This window comes from Balaenoptera musculus, chromosome 1 (assembly GCF_009873245.2).
Source record: "Balaenoptera musculus isolate JJ_BM4_2016_0621 chromosome 1, mBalMus1.pri.v3, whole genome shotgun sequence".
NCBI classification, from domain to species: Eukaryota; Metazoa; Chordata; class Mammalia; order Artiodactyla; family Balaenopteridae; genus Balaenoptera; species Balaenoptera musculus.
In genome coordinates, this window is record NC_045785.1 from 125,351,734 (window position 1) to 125,370,976 (window position 19,243).

Consider the following 19,243-nt stretch of genomic DNA (forward strand, 5'->3'; position numbering starts at 1 on the left):
GTAGGATCTGTGAAAGAAAAGTTTTAATCTTGATACAGCCAAGAATGCATGAACTAACAAAACTGATACATAAACAGATGTGTTTAATATTAATAACCAATTTAAATCAAATTGGAGAAATCTGATTTCTTTTAAAATTTAAATCTAATGAAATAAAAGACATTTTAACTAAAAAATAGGGCTGGTGTTTCCTTAAAATGTAATTAGTGTAAAGCCAAGTTAAAGCTAGAAATTATAAGAGTTTAAGAGTTTAATTTTCAACGCCAAAATACAAAAGAAATCACAAGCATTACTGAATTCAACAGAAGGAATTTAGTACTAATCCTAGCAAACATGCATAACAAATCAATTTAGGCATAAAAGCCAGGTGGAAAAGCTTTCTGTTTCCTAGACAGCAATATGTTACTAGGCAATACCACTTCACTGACAATCTTCCAGTAATTTTTAATCCAATGAAAAGATAAACCCACAGATCAGTTTGGCTTCAAACGTCTGTTATTATTTTTTGCTGACTAGTAAGCAAAAATATTGTAGAATCACATTAAATCAATTGCAGATGAGAGTTTGGATTCAGCAGAATTGTTAAATTGAGAGCTAGTAAGGCACTTAAGTCTTAAAGGATCTCAAATTAATTCATTAGCTGATCATAATTTATTCCAGTAGCAAGTAGGCTTATAAAATATAGACCTAATTCATCTAATAGCATTTCTGATTCTGCACTTGCACCATACACCCAGATCTAAAATGCACATTTCCCTTACCAATGTCCTAACAACCACAATCTGTAATTCCTTACAAAGCAATAAAAAGAGTAACCAATATAGCTTTACAGATGTACCCACAATATGGTAACTTGGTATATTAAAATTCATCATAACGTAATTAAGTGAGTAGAAAATAGTAAAGGCAGGCTCCACACCAACGCAGGAGCAACAGAGAAGACCCACAGGATCTAAAATCTCCAGGAAAAGGCCATCAATAACCCCTCCTTACTGGGAAGACAAGGATGGGCTCAGCATAGCAAAGGAAGCCAAGAACAGCTAGCATGGCTAAAATAAGAGCACAATTTTAAAACAAGGACAGTCCAAGAAAAACATAATAGGGTACCAGGTTGACAGGGGAGAAACTGAAAATTTAGTATTAGGCAAATAGGTCATCAGAAGTCCAAAGTTAATGCCAGGTTACCACGGAAAACAAGTTAATCACACAATCACAAAGCAATGTTATGTTTTTACAGCACAGGATACTGCCAACTTCTAGGTAGGGGGAGATCCTTCCTAATCTTAAAATAGGCCAGCCCCTCTTCTGGAGGGTGGAGTAAGCACAAGTCCCACTGGAAGTTGACTTTATGTTTGCAGGAGATTTTCATGAATTATACAAGTGCTATACATGTTATAACTCATCAGTGGAAATCTGTTACTTTTATAGGCAAGCACAATGAAAAAGACTGAAAAAGTAAATCAAAACCATGGATCCATAAACTCTAACGTGAACAAAACAAAGTAAATCTTTTCCCTTTCTTAAAATTAGCTCTGTTGTTTTGTATCATTTTTTTTAAGACATATAAAGAAAAAGGTTCTCAAAGCTTGTCTTTTGCACAGTTTTCAAAATTATGAACATTTATTTTCTTTATTCCAGTTATCCAAAGTCACAGTTAAGGAGATCACAAATTTAGACATCTTACTACAAGAACATGGTTTCTTCTGTTGATTTTAAATGGCTCTGACTTCCTCGGCTGGCAAGACCTACATTGCCACTCACAGGCTTAAAAACAGACGTAATGCCACAACATGGGCCACAAATTTTATATAACTCTTACTCCTTGTCTGCTGGAAGCACATACTATATGCACTGGGTATGGGCCTCCATTTTTGTTCTATTTTCCAGCATGTCCTTATGTAGGGGGAAGCTTTGCCATCTAGTGGTTCTCAAAATGTGATCCCTGCATAAGCAGCATTGTCCTGAGCTGGGAACTTATTAGAAATGCAGATGTACCGAGTCAGACACTCTGAAGGTATAGCCCAGGAATCTGTATTTTAACAATTCGGATCCAGTGATCTGGATGCTCACTAAAGTTCGAGAACCATGACCGGGAGCAAGATCTCTGAGGACAACAGAATATCACAATAACCATCCTCCTGGCCATGAAAAAGGGGAATGTTATCTGAAAAGCTTATGATTTTAATTTTCAGTTCAATTCTTCCTTAATCCCTCTACTCCAAACCTGCATCATCTTAAAAAGGAAGTCATAAAGGTATTAAATTCTCAAGTTTTGACTTTTTGGTCTTAATTTCCCCTACCCTGTCTCACAACATTTTTAAGAGCATTCCTCATTGGAAAACATGCAAAATGGAAGTAAAAGGGTATATGGTGAAAGTAAATCTCCCTCCCATCCCAGAATCTCAGTCTTTCTTCTTAGGGGAAATCACTGTCAGTAATTTCTTATATATTCTTCTAGAAATATTCAACATATGTACAAATATATGGATATGGCCTTTTTGTTTTTAAGGAAATAAGAACATACTATACCATCTATTCTATGCCTTGCCCAATTTCTAAATATTTACTGTAAAATATAAAATGTATATGTTTTATGGTAAAATATATAACAGATATGCTCTGTTTTATAATATTAAAGTGAACATATATGGTAACCGCCACTCAGGTCAAAAAAAAAAAAAAATCAGAACACTGCCAGGACCCTAGAAGCTCTCTGGGTGTGCCTCTCCAATCATCACCCTCTCTCCTCTCAGAGACTACCTGACTTTGGGATCACCTTTTCCATGTACTTCTTTTTTCTTTACTACCTACATAGGCATTCTTGAAAAACATAGTTGACTTTTGCCTATATTTGAACTTATGAATAGCATCATATGGCTTCTAGGTTTCTATGTCTTATTTTGTTCAACTTCAAGATTGTGAAATTCATCCATATTGTTGTGTTCAGCTGTTTGACAGAGAAGGAAGAACATGCCACATTGTAAACAGAATCTCTGAATGGTAGAAGTGATTTTTAAAACAAACATTTTTCTGTATTCCTATATTTTCTGTAATGCATATTACTTCTGTTAATACAAGAGAAATTCCAATAAACATTAACAAGACAAATTCCTGGCTAAAACTCAGCATGACCCACCTCTGTATCTCTTTGATGTCTATTCCTTAAGAGGAGCATTCTGGTATTTTCAATGCCTAAAGAACACAGTTCCTAAAGAAAACATTCAACTTTAATTATGTATCAATGTAAGAACTTTTCCTTAGAGTGATGACTTTTCCTAAAGATCTCAAATTGGTTTTATATATATTACCCAATTTATCCTCACACTATACTTGTTAAGAATTTGAGGCATGTGTTTTGAATCACATTAACTAATAGCAATTAGGTTAAATGAAAACTATCATCATACAAAGCCAAACACCATTAAACTCATACTGGAAATTTCATCTTCTGACTCAGCCTAATGCTTAAGTAAGATTTGGCTTAAAGTTTGCCTGCCCTCAAATCCAGGATACTCTAAAGAATAAAAATAAAGAGTAGAGAATCTGGGCATAAATCAATACCAAAAATCTCAAGATACACTTCAAGCACATCTGAGCTCTCTCCGATCTGCTTAAACTAAAATCCTTAATTTTATATATATATATACATATATATGTATATATATATATAAAACTGAATCACTTTGCTGTACACCAGAAACTAACACAACACTGTAAATAAACTATACTTCAATAATGAAAGAATATCCTTAAGATTACCCTGAAGAGACATTGCAAACCAGTCCTTTGATAACTAAGCTATTCCATGATGATCACCATGAAAATGGCTGTGGAGAAATAACTTCCCACTTGGTACACACAAGCCACCATACACAGAGGTATAGTCGATGTAAGGTGGTAACAGGTTACAAATGAACTAACCACCAAAACAAGCAAGACCTTTGAACCACAGACTTTCTAGAGTAGGAAAGATGTGCGAATATGTAGAAAAGCAGGGTACTATTTATTAAACAACTCAAAAAGTAATTACAGCAATCATGTGCCTTCAGCATTTTTTCATAAGTATCAACTGCTCCCGTCTTTTAACATGTCATTTGGAAACCCAAGCTTTCCACCTTTGTAAGGTACCATCTTTTCTTTAGATATGTGCCTTTTTTCTTCCTCATAAGAATCAACTGTAATCATACTGTCAGAATTTCAGCATTTATAATCTGTCATGTAACATGAATCATCTTTCAAAGTCTTACCACACGAGATCATGTGGCTTTTCATTTTTAAAATATTTCCTGATAAAGTAACACGATGTGGCCTGAATCCCTGGACCCCAGCTCCACAGAGATGGGTCCAGCTCCTGGGCTGGAGGTAGGAATCAGCCAGAAGAGCAGAACCACAGCCTAGTGGAAGCAAGTCCTGTCTTCCTTCTGTCATTGTGCAATTACATGGGCATTTCTGCAGAGGAGGAGTTAGGAGGAGATACATAAACCAGTACCAGAGATTCCTCCAAGGCAGAAGAATGGGAACACACTGTCTTTGCAAACTCTTTGAGACAGGTTTTCCTCAAGTCTAGACCATTTCTAGCTATGCTCAGCATTAGTTATGACATCTAAAATTACACGGTCCTCTAACAGTCATATATGTGAAAAATAGGCAAGGGGAGTGGTATTTTGTCATCCAAGTTCTGCATTTAACTTTGCATTGATCCTGTTCCTCCTCAAAGACTCTGTGCATATCTAGAATCTAACAGGTCAACAGATCAATATCTCAAAGGCAAATGTGTCAAGTTGCTTCAATAACGTCATTCCCTGAAAGGTGACTCCTGAATCCTAATATACAAAAAAGTTGGAAAAAAGGAATGGGAAAATGAAGTTTCCAACTTATTTTCAAATAAAATAATCCTCCTGCCAATAAACATCATCCCTCAAGTAATATACATACAGGATGTCCCACAAGTCTTAGTGCAGTAACTTAGAAGTATAAATGATACAAATGTATAATAAAATATGATTTGAAAGTTAATTATATAAATTTCGTTTTTAAATATTTAGCAAAACATAAACTTTATTATTCAAAATACAAAAAATGGAATAACTATAAAAGAAATTTAAATTAATTTTGTAAATGATATTTATTAAGTTTGTTGCATTTATAGTCCTAAAGTTATGAAAGCTTACAACTACACTAAGACTTCTGAGAGATCTTAGAAGTCACTTTCCTTAATGTTACACTTCTTCTAGCGCTCTTTCAATGAAAATGGGTTTCATTCTAATCTCACTAGAGAGAAATGTCAATCTAAGGACTGCCTAGCCACAGATAAACTTTTCTGTTATTTTTGTTAAACAACTGCTAAATAGAAATAAACAAGTATTTGAGATGCTACTTTGGTAAAGCAGAGTGCCCTGGATACCCAAATTTTCCATCACTCCAAGAAATTCTCACGAACCTGAAATCTAGCACAGGGAACTACCCCCGTAGAGTCACACGAATAACTGAAAACCAAAAGGTGACTCTTCCTTAACCTTACCCATGGTTGCTATTAACCTGCCACAGAGAACAAGCTAGGAATCTTCCAATTGGTATAAAATTTCCTAAGGCCAGCTTCTGATAAAGGCAGATCACCAGAGGAAATGCAGGGTGTTCCCTGTCTGCAAAATTTCTGATAAATGGTTTTCAAACTGGACATTAGGTGTTCATCAGGACAACCTGGGGAGACTATTTACATGCTTATTTCTGGGCTCTAGTCCAGACTTACTAAACTAAGTTCTGAAGTTACGGCCCAGATATATGCATTTTAAAAGTCCCCCAAGTGGTTCTGGTGCACACGAAAGTTTGAGAAGCACTGTCTAGCATACAATTACACACCACCACTGGTTTGGGTTCGAGTACCACATTCCTACCGTGTTAAGGTCTTAGGATGCTTTATACCACTTGAGGGAAACTGCTACATTGGCGGTCCCCAGTGAATCATGATCCCTGGTATTCACGCCTTTGTGTAATTCCTCTCATAATGATTTGGCCACATGACTAGACTTAGTCATTGGGACATTAAGGCATGATACAAGCAGAGGCTTGATTAGCACTTGCACACTGAAGATTGTCTTGGAATGCTCCTTTTGGAAGCCAGCAACCATGCCATAAAGAAGCTTAGGATAGACTACTGAATGGTGAGATGCCATGTGGAAAAAGTCTCTGAAGGATGAGAAACTATCTTGTACATTTCAGTTCCAGCAGAGCTCCCAGCTGAATGAAGCCACCCAAGTGACCCCAGGTATACCACAGGAGAATTCCCAACTGAGCCCAGGTAATACACAGAACTGTGAGAAACCATTTTTAAGGAACTAAGTTTGGTGATGGTTGTTATAAAGCAATAGATAACTAAAACACAACTACTTCAGGTTTTTTAAAAATGTGTCATGTGATATAATCTCTAAAACTGCTACTGTTAATAGCTAACACTTTATTGTATACCTACTATGCAAATTATTCCAAGTGCATCACATGTATTAACTTATTTATGACGTAGGTTCTGTCACCTCCATTTTGCAGATCAAAAAAATGAAGCTTTAGGAGGTCAAGAAATGTCTTCAAGGCCACATAATTAGTGTCAAGCCATAGAATTATAACAGTCATTCCAAACATTATATACTATGATCATTCTTGCCAGGTACAGTAGGATTTTCACTGAACTCTCTGCCATTCTTTTATCTATATTCTTGTTTCTTCTAATTCAGACATTTGAGTATAGATAGATCTTTTGCTTGTACTACACTTCACTAGGCTCTGAAGAGAGCCTAAGATTCCTGATGCACACATCACAGTTGCTAGGTGCTAGTGCTTTGGCTGCCTAGCAACAGATGTTTCTTTATTCCAGTCAGGTGTGAAGAGCAAGCCCTGTCTTCCAACAATAAAAGACACAGTGATTTCTCATTGCTTTGTCATTGATTAAAAAAAAAAAAAAACTATAATCATAAAGGCACACAATTAAGCCTGGAATAAATCTATTCAATCCTCCTGCTTTCACACAGTAACATTCAAACAATCAAAACTACTCATCCTCTAAATGTCTGCAAGGAGACATCAACCAGGACCAAGTTTATCCATTAAGAAGGACTTCTTAACTCTAAGAGTTTTAGACACTGTATTACAGTGCCAGAAATGTACAATTAGAATGTGTGCATTTTATGTTATATAAATTATACATCAATAAAGTTATTTAAAATTAAAAAAGAAGAACATTCTCTCAGCAATAACTTGGAAGATGGGAAAAGAAGATTTCAGCGGCTGCTTAAAGCATTCTAAAGTCTTTGTCTTTGGAAAAATTTGGACAGAGTGAACAAGTTTAAATTTTATTAATAAAATTTAGAGTTAAGTACATATGCTAAAATTTAGGCAGAACCAATTTAAAAATATACACTCTATAACAGAGGTCAGGAAACTTTTTCTGTAAAGGGTCAGACAGTTAATGTTTTAGGCTTTTCAAGTTTTACTGTATCTGTCACAACTACTCAACCCTACTATTGTAGCAATAAAAGCAGCCATAGATAATCCAGAAATGAGTATGGCTGTGTTCCAGTAAAACTTTATTTATAAAACCGGGCAGAATGCCCGACTTAGCCCAATGGCTATAGTCTGCTGATTCCCTGATCTAGGATTTTCTTTTATAAAACTTTCTTTTATAAGAATTTTCAATACAGTTTCACAGAATAATAGAATATCTGGGTTTAAAGGCTGAGAGGAAACTTTTTAAACCATCGTGACTCATTTTACTGAGGAGGAAACTAAAATGATACAATGCAGTAAAATCGTTTAATGCAGAAATCTGTTATAAGAAAGGAAAATTTCCAACAAAACTTCAGGGTTCTAATACTTCAAAAGGCTAATTTTTTGGCCATTACAAGTGCAAAAGCAGCTCTCCCACATTTAGCTACCACCTCCTGCCCAGTGCCAACCGTAATGGACGATCAGAATATGTAATTGCTGATAGCTGCTGAATCGACTAGATGGAAGCAATGATCCTACTTCATGGGCTTAAGTTAGACCCAGACTTTAAGAAAAATAAAGTATTTTGTTCCTTACACACTAATAGCGATTTTCTTTCTTTCTGTGGATGATGGATGATGGATTTTGTTAATATTTTAAACTATTGCTTTGTTTCTAAGGAGTCATTCACCTTTAGTTAAAAATTAAAAGATAATGATATTAGTAGTAGTGGTAGTAGTAATAGAGTAGTAATCATAATAGTAATAATGTCTAACACATATGTAGCACTTAAGTAAGTGCTGGGCACTGCTTAGGACATTAATCTCTACATTTAATCATTTAGTCATCTAACCATTACATTAAGTGCATTTAAACCTTACAATTACCTTGTGAAGAAGGTATACAATTATTCTCATCTTATAGAGGAGGAAACAAGGTACAAAGGGGTTAAGTAACTTATCCAACATCCTCATGGCTAGTAAGTAGCGGAGCCAGAATACAAACCTACACAGCCTGATTTCAGAGTAAAAATAATTCATTTTATCAATGGAATTAAACTAACTACATATAAATAATACTAAGGACATCAAAAACAAACACATTGCATAATTTTTAAATTAGAAAAAAACCAGAAAAATTCACCTTGTTTTTCTTCCCTTTTAAAACCTGAGTCCCCAAATGACAAAATATATTTCAATCTACATATGTAAAAAGACTGCAAATACCCTAGTATATCCTATTATTTTCTTCCACCATCTATTCCACAAACTAAGCTCTTTTTTTCTAGCTCTCTTAGAAGTCAGAAGTGAATCACCGCATCCATGTAAATTAACTAAAGGACTAAGAATTAAGGCCGCCTACATCCACATGACATTATCATTTGTGCCAAGAAATTATTACCCACAAAGATAAAGCTGTAAATCATTAAATAACTTCATTGTTCACTTCAGGAACCTCCCAAAAGTCCATTTATCTCAACAATAGTCTATTCAAACAGTTCCCTTTTCACAATATTCCCTCAACTGGGCAAATAACTCACTCATCAAACAGTTGCATACTTTTAAGACTTGGTTAAAATCCTTGCCTCACTGTTTCTACTAATTCTAAACTATTATGTCATAAATTTTGCCCCATTTCAATCATATCACTGCATTGACAGACCCACCTTACATATCTCAAGGTCACACCTGAAATTCTACAATATCTGCCCATGACCTCTCCATTGTGAAGTCCACTAAGACTCCATCCAGGTGTGATCTCCTTACTGCAGTAGGCAGTAAACTCAGTCTTGCTTAATCAACAAGCCATTCAGGCCTTCTTTGGGGGAGTGGACAATCAATAGAAGATAACATTCCCTGTTCCATTTCAGCTGCTCTCTTCATAACTCCTCTTTTAAAAATCTCTTTTTCTAGACCACAGGTGAAATTAAATATACCAGGAAATCAGATCATTACAGAAAAAGAAACATAAACCAGTAATTGAAAGGGGGCCAAGTAAAGCTAATCATAAATTCAACATGAAACTTCAAACTATATTTAATTGTAACCACAGTTTAAGCTGAATTGGGTTAATTACACATTTCAGAATGGTTTTAAAGCAGCCCTAAAATTGAGGTTTTAAAAAAAAAGGAAAAAATGCCTTGAAATGTCAAAGTTTAAATAAAGTATTCTGCCATCTGACTAGATTTAACAAAAATTTCTTATACTTTAACTCATATGCCTCTACTGTTATATATCAAATATGGGTATATGAAATATAGTTTTAATCTTTAAAGACTAAAAATTATTTAAACCTATATAATATTTAGAAAACGAAATTTTTAAAAATCCATTCATTCATCTATTATTTAGTATATTCTAGTTTTTTAAGGATGATCTTTTAAATTATTCCCCATCTCATTTCCAAAGGATTTGGGATGGCTGACAAAAACACATTGAGCAGACTAAAACAAACAGATGAAGGAAAATGAAGAAAAAAACGTACAAACTCTCTCTCTCTCTCTCTCTCACTCACACACACACACACACACACACACACACATATCAGTCAAAGAACTTTGTTTCAGATACAGAGAACCAAAAGAAGTTTCTATAGCTTTCTCAGAAAGGGCATACTGCAGATATGGTAGATATTGTTTTAGATTAGGAGTGCTGTTTAAGTGAATTAAGTGAATCACAGTTATGTGGTTGGGAGGAGAGGAGGCAGAGTAAAAGTCAAGGAATCAAGACCAGTAACAGGACGAGCATGACCATAATCAGCAACCCAAGGAACACCTTTTAGAAATGCTCAGATACAAAGAGAAAGATATAGATTCAGATAGATTTTGCCCTCATATTATGTCACCTTTATTCATGTGCCTTCAAAAAACATGAATGGAAATATTAAAATTATACTTTAATTTCTATATATAAAATGTATCAAGAAAAAACAAACATTAACAAAATAAGCTTCTATTAGCAAAATGTATTGGCTATATTGTATTCAACACAGCACTTACCTTCACTGATGGCATGGGGCTTAACAATGCAACAAGTAGTACAACTGGTAAATTTAGCAGTGTTTGCTGGCCCACAAACTCCACTCGAAGGAAAAAATAACTCCATTTCCTAAAGACAGAGAGAAATGACTTTGGCACATGGAATCTTGTTACACATCTGTAAAACAACTCAGGAAATGTGCACAGGATACTATTATCCAGGTACTTCAGAGAGGAGCTAAAGCAGAGGATATGGGGGAAGTGTCTGCCTCAGGAAGGCCCCAGAGGGTCCTGCTCCGCTACAATCTCTTCTCAAATTCCTAGGATATTTACGTGAGAGGAGAAGAACTATGCAATTACTTTTAAAGTTTCACAACATAAATTATTTTCTTCAAATTTTCTACAAATGCTTTTTACAAAGACTAACTGAACCTTGTTTTAAGTCTTAAAAGAACATATAAAGAAGTATTAAAGCAATGACGATATGTATCATTCTGTCTCAGGATTAAAGCTGAGAATGTCTTAACATATTTTGAATATTGGAAGTAATCAATATAAAGTTCTTATTTTACCCAAAGCATCAGTTTATGAGACACAGGTCCAATTTTAAACTTTTCATTAAAATATGCAAAATTCAATTAAAAATTAGGAAATCTTTATAGAAACAGATTAGTATTCAAGAATCAGAGCTACAGTTAGTTAAAACTAATTAACTACATATAGTGCTAAAGTCAAATCACATGAACCTTATTTTATAACCAGATTCAGGCTGTGCTATTTGCTTTGCACATAGTTCATTAAAATAACCACCCAGCAATTTGAACTAGCCACAAAGATGGCCACACTAATCAGTAAACTATTTAGACATATGCTTTCCTGCTTCTAAGCTTTTACTATTATTTCTATTCCCTACAAAGCCCTCTGTCCCAAAGAACCATACCAACATGTAAAGGGTCACTTTAAATATTACCTCCCCCAGGAGCCCATTTTGATGCACCCCAATCAGTACACTGTACTCCTCCAAAGTTGTGGTTATTTTGGTAATTGCCCCCCATGAATTATAAATTTGAAGAAAAGAACTAACTTGCATAGCCATGTAGGTCCTTTAGCATCTAAAACAAATAGCTCAAAGTAAATACTCACTTTTCACTGAATTTAAAAATTGAAAGATCGTAGGATGTGTTAGTGTACCACACTGGTGTTCATTAAAAAAAAAAAAACGATCTCGGGAAGATGAGGAAATGTTCAAATCGTAGCGTATATACTTGAGTGATTCTGGGGTTAATGACACTTTAGAATTAAAATGTTCCATTCCTTAGACAAGTATCTTTCTATCGCATTGCTGCCTTTGCTTATTACTCTTCTTGATCAGTAACAGCAACTACCGCTTGTAGTCCTGTACCAGATGCTTTGATTACATGTTCTCAGAGAACGTGTAAGGTACAGGTGAAAACTCAGATACCTACAGGGTCCTGGTAGGTAATCAATGAGTGAATGAAGTAAACCTGGTGTGACAAGACGGCATGGTAGAGGGTTGCAAACTGGCATGCAAAAGGGCATGTCCCGTCTACAGTTCCCCTTTCTCTGCTTCCTTGCAACAAAACTCCTCAAAAGAGATGTCTTTATTCTCTGTCTTTACTTCTTCTCTTCCATTTCCTCTTAAACTTACAACTAATTAGGCTTTCATTCCACAAAGGCTATTCATGAAAATCCCTAATCACCTCCACATTGCCAAGTCCCCTGGTTAATTCTCAGACCTCAACTTACCTGACCCAACAGCATTTGACACAATTGATCCCTACATCCTGGAATGCTTTCATCACCTGGTTTTCTTCCCACTGCTCCTTTTCAGTCTCCTTTGATGATTTTCTCCCCTTTGGCAGACCCCTAAGTACTAGAGAGGGGTCTAGTACTATCTATTGTCACTGTTCTACCTCTTGTCACTCCCTTGTTGAGGCCCTCAAGTCCCATGGCTTTAAATGCTACCTGTATTCTGATGTCTCCTACATTTTAACCTCCAGCCCAACCTCCTCCCTAAACTCCACATCCATATCTATCTACCACTTACAGACATTTCATATTTAAAACATCCAAAACAGACTTCGAATTTCCACTGTCTCCCATAAATCTGTTCAATCCCACCCTTTTCCTTATCCTTCAATTGCACAAGCCAAAAATAAATAACAAAAAGCAAAAACAAAGAACACAGTGATTCTTGATTCCTCTCCACCTGTCCAATCTATCAGGAAGTCCTTTAAAATATAACCAGAATCCAACCACCTACCTCCACATCTGTCACCTTGGTCCATGTGACATGCCACCACCATCTCTCCATTTAATGACTGCACTAAACTCCTAACTGATCTCCCATTCCAACTTTTCCCACAACACAAGTACCCCTACCCTGCCTGGTCTATTATTAACACAGCAGTCAGAATGAAACTAATAAAAACAGATCATGTCACTCCTCTGCACAGAGCCCTCCACGACCTCCTATCTCATTCAGAATGAATTTCAAACTCCTAGATATCCTACAAGGCCTTATGTGACCTGGACCCTGGCTATATGTGACCTAATCTCCAGCTACTTCCATGAAACACATTTCTGCCCCAGCATCACTGGCCTCACCTCCTCACTGTTCCTTGAACATAGCAAATATGTTCCCACCTCAGAGTTTTTGCATGTATTGTTCCCTTACTTGCTGGAACACTCTTTCCCCCAGACATTTGCTTGGATTTCTCCCTCACTTCTTTCTGATCGCTCCTCAAACCAGATATTATAAGGACTCTCTATATGCTATATTTAATAGCATTCAACACCACTACTCCACACACAATCCTGGTCTTTTTCTATGTCCTTCCCCTGCTTTATTTTCTTCAGAGGAATTACTAATAGACATCAGAGTTATAGGTCTATTTATTTACTATCTGACATCCCCCCATCAGAAAAGCTATAAGCTCCATGAGTCAGGACTTTGCTTTTTTCACAGTAGCTTCTCAATAAATAGTTTGGAATGACTGAAATTCAGAAACATTTTATTTAACATTTGTAGAATTTATATAGACACAGAGACTCAGAAAGGTTAAGAAACAAGTCCTTGCAAGTTAGCAAGTGGCAAAGTCATGATTCAAATCCAGGTCATACTGACTCCAAAGTCCTGAACTTTTTCTATCATCTTTCTTTCAGATGTAAAAAGCTATGCTAGAGGGGAGACCTTCAAGATGGTGGAGGGGTAAGACGTGGAGATCACCTTCCTCCCCACAAATATATTAGAAATACATCTACATGTGGAACTTGGGGTTTGCTTTCTGCATCTAATTTGTTTCTGGTTTTCTGCTTATCATAGTTTAGTATTTAGAGTTTAATATCATTGGTAGATTTGTTTATTGATTTGGTTGCTCTCTTCCTGCTTTTTTTTATATATAGATATATATACATTTTTCCTTTTTCTCTTTTTGTGAGTGTATATGTGTATGCTTCTTTCTGTGATTTTGTCTGTATAGCTTTGCTTTTACCATTTGTCCTAGGGTTCTGTCTGTCTGTTCTTTTTTCTTAAGTATAGTTTTTACCACTTGTTATCATTGGTGGATTTCTTTTTTGCTTTGGGTGCTCTGTTCTTTCTTTTCTTTTTGCTTTCTTTTTAAATTACTTATTAATTTTTTTAATTCTTACTAATTATTTTTAATTTTTTAATTTTTTTTATTTTTCATAATTATTTTTTATTTTAATAACTATTTTATTTTATTATTTTTTTCTTTGTTTCTTTCTGTTTTTCCCCCTTTTATTCTGAGCAGTGTGGCTGACAGGGTTTTGGTGCTCCGGCCAGGTGTCAGGCCTGTGCCTCTGAGGTGGGAAAGCCAAGTTCAGGACATTGGTCCACCAGAGACCTGCCAGCTCCACATAATATCAAATGGCAAAAGCTCTCCCAGAGACCTCCATCTCAACGCTAAGACCCAGCTCCACTCAACGACCAGCAAGCTACAGGGCTGGATACCCTATGCCAAACAGCTAGCAAGACAGGAACACAACAGAGAACACAACCCATTAGCAGAGAGGCTGGCTAAAATCATAATAAGGTCACAGACACCCAAAAACACACCACCAGATGTGGTTCTGCCTACCAGAGAGACAAAATCCAGCCTCATACACCAGAACACAGGCACTAGTTCCCTCCACCAGGAAACCTACACAACCCACTAAACTAACCTTAGCCAATGGGGGAAGACACCAAAAACAACAGGAACTACAAACCTGCAGCCTGAGAAAAGGAGACCCCAAACACAGTAAGATAAGCAAAATGAGAAGACAGAGAGACACACAGCAGATGAAGGAAAAAGGTAAAAACCCAGCAGACCAAACAAATGAAGAGGAAATAGGCAGTCTATCTGAAAAAGAATTCAGACTAATGAGAGAAAAGATGATCCAAAACTTGGAAATAGAATGGAGAAAATACAATAAACGTTTAACAAGGACCTAGAAGAACTAAAGAGCAAACAAACAATGATGAACAACACAATAAATGAAATTTAAAATTCTGTACAAGGAAGCAATAGCAGAATAACTAAGGCAGAAGAACAGATAAGTGACCTGGAAGATAAAATATTGGAAATAACTACCACAGAGCAGAATAAAGAAAAAAGAATGAAAAGAATTGAGAACAGTCTTAGAGACCTCTGGGACAACATTAAACATACCAACACTCGAATTATATGAGTCCCAGAAGAAGAAGAGAAAAAGAAAGGGACTGGGAAAGTATTTCAAGAGATTATAGATGAAAACTTCCCTAATATGGAAAAGGAAATGGTTAATCAAGTTCAGGAAGTGCAGAGAGTCCAATACAGGATAAATCCAAGGATAAACACGCCAAGACACATATTAATCAAACTATCAAAAATTAAATACAAAGAAAAAATATTAAAAGCAGCAAGGGAAAAACAACAAATAACATACAAGGGAATCCCCATAAGGTTAACAGCTGATCTCTCAGCAAAAACTCTGCAAGCCAGAAGGGAGTGGCAGGACATATTTAAAGTGATGAAAAGGAAAAACCTACAACCAAGATTACTCTACCCAGCAAGGATCTCATTCAGATTTGACGGCAAAATTAAAACCTTTAGAGACAAGCAAAAGCTAAGAGAGTTCAGCACCACCAAACCACCTTTACAACAAATGCTAAAGGAACTTCTCTAGGCAGGAAACACAAGAGAAGGAAAAGACCTACAATAACAAACCCAAAACAATTAAGAAAATGGTAATAGGAACATACATATCAATAACTACCTTAAATGTAAATGGACTAAATGCTCCAACCAAAAGACAAAGACTGGCTGAATGGAAACAAAACAAGACCCATATGTATGTTGTCTACAAGAGACCCACTTCAGACCTAGGGACACATACAGACTGAAAGTGAAGGAATGGAAAAAGATATTCCATGCAAATGGAAATCAAAAGAAAGCTGGAGTAGCAATTCTCATATCAGACAAAATACACTTTAAAATAAAGACTATTAGAAGAGACAAGGAAGGACACTACATAATGATTAAGGGATCGATCCAAGAAGAAGATATAACAATGTGAATATTTATGCACCCAACATAGGAGCACCTCAATACATAAGGCAAATGCTAACAGCCATAAAAGGGGAAATCGACAGCAACACAATCGTAGTAGGGGACTTTAACATCCCACTTTCACCAATGGACAGATCATCCAAAATGAAAATAAATACGGAAACACAAGCATTAAATGACACATTAAACAAGATGGACTTAGTTGATATTTATAGGACATTCCATCCAAAAACAACAGAATACACTTTCTTCTCAAGTGCTCATGGAACATTCTCCAGTATATATCATATCTAGGGTCACAAATCAAGCCTTGGTAAATTTAAGAAAATTGAAGTTGTATCAAGTATCTTTTCCAACCACAATGCTATGAGACTACATATCAATTACAGGAAAACATCTGTAAAAAATACAAACACATGGAAGTTAAACAATACACTACTTAATAACCAAGAGCTCACTGAAGAAATCAAAGAGGAAATCAAAAAATACCTAGAAACAAATGACAATGAAAACACGAGGATCCAAAACCTATGGGATGCAGCAAAAGCAGTTCTAAGACAGAAGTTTATAGCAAGACAATCCTACCTCAAGAAACAAGAAACATCTCAAATAAACAACCTCACTTTACACCTAAAGCAATTAGAGAAAGAAGAACAAAAAAACCCCAAAGTTAACAGAAGGAAAGAAATCATAAAGATCACATCAGAAATAAATGAAAAAGAAATGAAGGAAACAATAGCAAAGATCAATAAAATTAAAGCTGGTTCTTTGAGAAGATAAACAAAATTGATAAAACATTAGCCAGACTCATCAAGTAAAAAAGGGAGAAGACTCAAATCAACAGAATTAGAAATGAAAAAGGAGAAGTAACAACTGACACTGCAGAAATACAAAGGATCATGAGAGATTACTACAAGCAACTATATGCCAATAAAATGGAAAACCTGGATGAAATAGAAAAATTCTTAGAAAAGCACAACCTTCCAAGACTGAACCAGAAAGAAATAGAAAATATAAACAGACCAATCACAAGCACTGAAATTGAGACTGTCATTAAAAATCTTCCAACAAACTAAAGCCCAGGACCAGATGGCTTCACAGGCAAATTCTATCAAACATTTAGAGAAGAACTAACAACTATCCTTCTCAAACTCTTCCAAAATATAGCAGAGGGAGGAACACTCCAAAATTCATTCTACGAGGCCACCATCACCCTGATACCAAAACCAGACAAAGATGTCACAAACAAAGAAAACTACAGGTCAATATCACTGATGAACACAGATGCAAAAATCCTCAACAAAATACTAGCAAACAGAATCCAACAGCACATTAAAAGGATCATACACCATGATCAAGTGGGGTTTATCCCAGGATGCAAGGGTTCTTCAGAATACGCAAATCAATCGATGTGATAAATCATATTAACAAACTGAAGGAGAAAAACAATATGATCATCTCAAAAGATGCAGAAAAAGCTTTCAACAAAATTCAACACCCATTTATGATAAAAACCCTCCAGAAAGGAGGCATAGAGGGAACCTACCTCAACATAATAAAGGCCATAGATAACAAACCCACAGCCAACATCATTCTCAACTGTGAAAAATTGAAACCATTTCCACTAAGATCAGGAACAAGACAAGGTTGCCCACTCTCACCACTATTATTCAACATAGTTTTGGAAGTTTTAGCCACAGCAATCAGAGAAGAAAAATAAGTAAAAGGAATCCAAATCGGAAAAGAAGAAGTAAAGCTGTCACTGTTTGCAGATGACATATACCATACACAGAGAATCCTAAAGATGCCACCAGAAAACTACTAGAGCTAATCAATGAATCTGGTAAAGTAGCAGGATACAAAATTAATGCACAGAAATGTCTTGAATTCCTATACACTAATGATGAAAAATCTAAAAGAGAAATTAAGTAAACACTCCCATTTACCATTTCAACAAAAAGAATAAAATACCTAGGAATAAACCTACCTAAGGAGACAAAAGACCTGTATGCAGAAAACTATAAGACACTCATGAAAGTAATCAAAGATGATACAAACAGATGGAGAGATATACCATGTTCTTTGATTGGAGGAATCAACATTGTGAAAATGACTATACTACTCAAAGCAATCTACAGATTCAATGCATCCCTATCAAACTACCAATGGCATTTTTCACAGAACTACAACAAAAAATTTCACAATTTGTATGGAAACACCAAAGTCCCCAAATAGACAAAGCAATCTTTAGAAAGAAAAACGGAGCTGGAGGAATCAGGTGCCTGGATTTCAGGCTATACTACAAAGCTACAGTACATAAGACAGTATGGTACTGGCACAAAAACAGAAACATAGACCAATGGAACAGGACAGAAAGCGCAGAGATAAAGCCACACACATATGGTCACCTTATCTTTGATGAAGGAGGCAAGAATATACAATGTAGAAAAGACAGCCTCTGCAATAAATGGTGCTGGGAAAACTGGACAGCTACATGTAAAAGAAAGAAATTAGAACACTCCCTAACACCATACACAAAAATAAACTCAAAATGGATTAAAGCCCTAAATGTAAGGCCAGACACTATAAAACTCTTAGAGGAAAACAGGCAGAACACTCTATGACATAAATCACAGCAAGATCCTTTTTGACCCACCTCCTAGAGAAATGGAAATAAAAACAAAAATAAACAAATGGGACCTAATGAAAGTTAAAACTTTGGCACAGCAAAGGAAACCATAAACAAGACAAATAGACAACCCTCAGAATGGGAGAAAATATTTGCAAATGAAGTAACTGACAAAGGATTAATCTCCAAAATTTACAAGCAGCCCATGCTGCTCAATATCAAAAAAACAAACAACCCAATCCAAAAATGGGCAGAAGACCTAAATAGACATTTCTCCAAAGAAGATAAACAGATTGCCAACAAACACATGAAAGGATGCTCCACATCTGTAATCTTTAGAGAAATGCAAATCAAAACTACAATGAGGTATCACCTCACACCATTCAGAATGGCCATCATCAAAAAATCTACAAACAATAAATGCTGGAGAGGGTGTGGAGAAAAGGGAAACCTCTTGCACTGTTGGTGGGATTGTAAATTGATACAGCCAGTATGGAGAACAGTATGGAGGTTCCTTAAAAAACTAAAAATAGAACTACCATATGACCCAGCAATCCCACTACTGGGCATATACCCTGAGAAAACCAT

General features: G+C 35.8%; 1 protein-coding gene across 4 annotated transcripts in view; it reads right to left on the reverse strand.

Moving 5' to 3' along the window:
* The window catches only part of NME7 (NME/NM23 family member 7), a 243,502-nt gene that overhangs the window by 166,853 nt on the left and 57,406 nt on the right, over positions 1 to 19,243 (reverse strand). For all 4 annotated transcript variants that reach the window (XM_036847866.1, XM_036847885.1, XM_036847876.1 and 1 more), the window contains one exon: positions 10,475 to 10,583. In XM_036847866.1, coding sequence (XP_036703761.1) covers positions 10,475 to 10,583 — 109 coding nt within the window. The remainder of the gene's footprint in view (positions 1 to 10,474; positions 10,584 to 19,243) is intronic.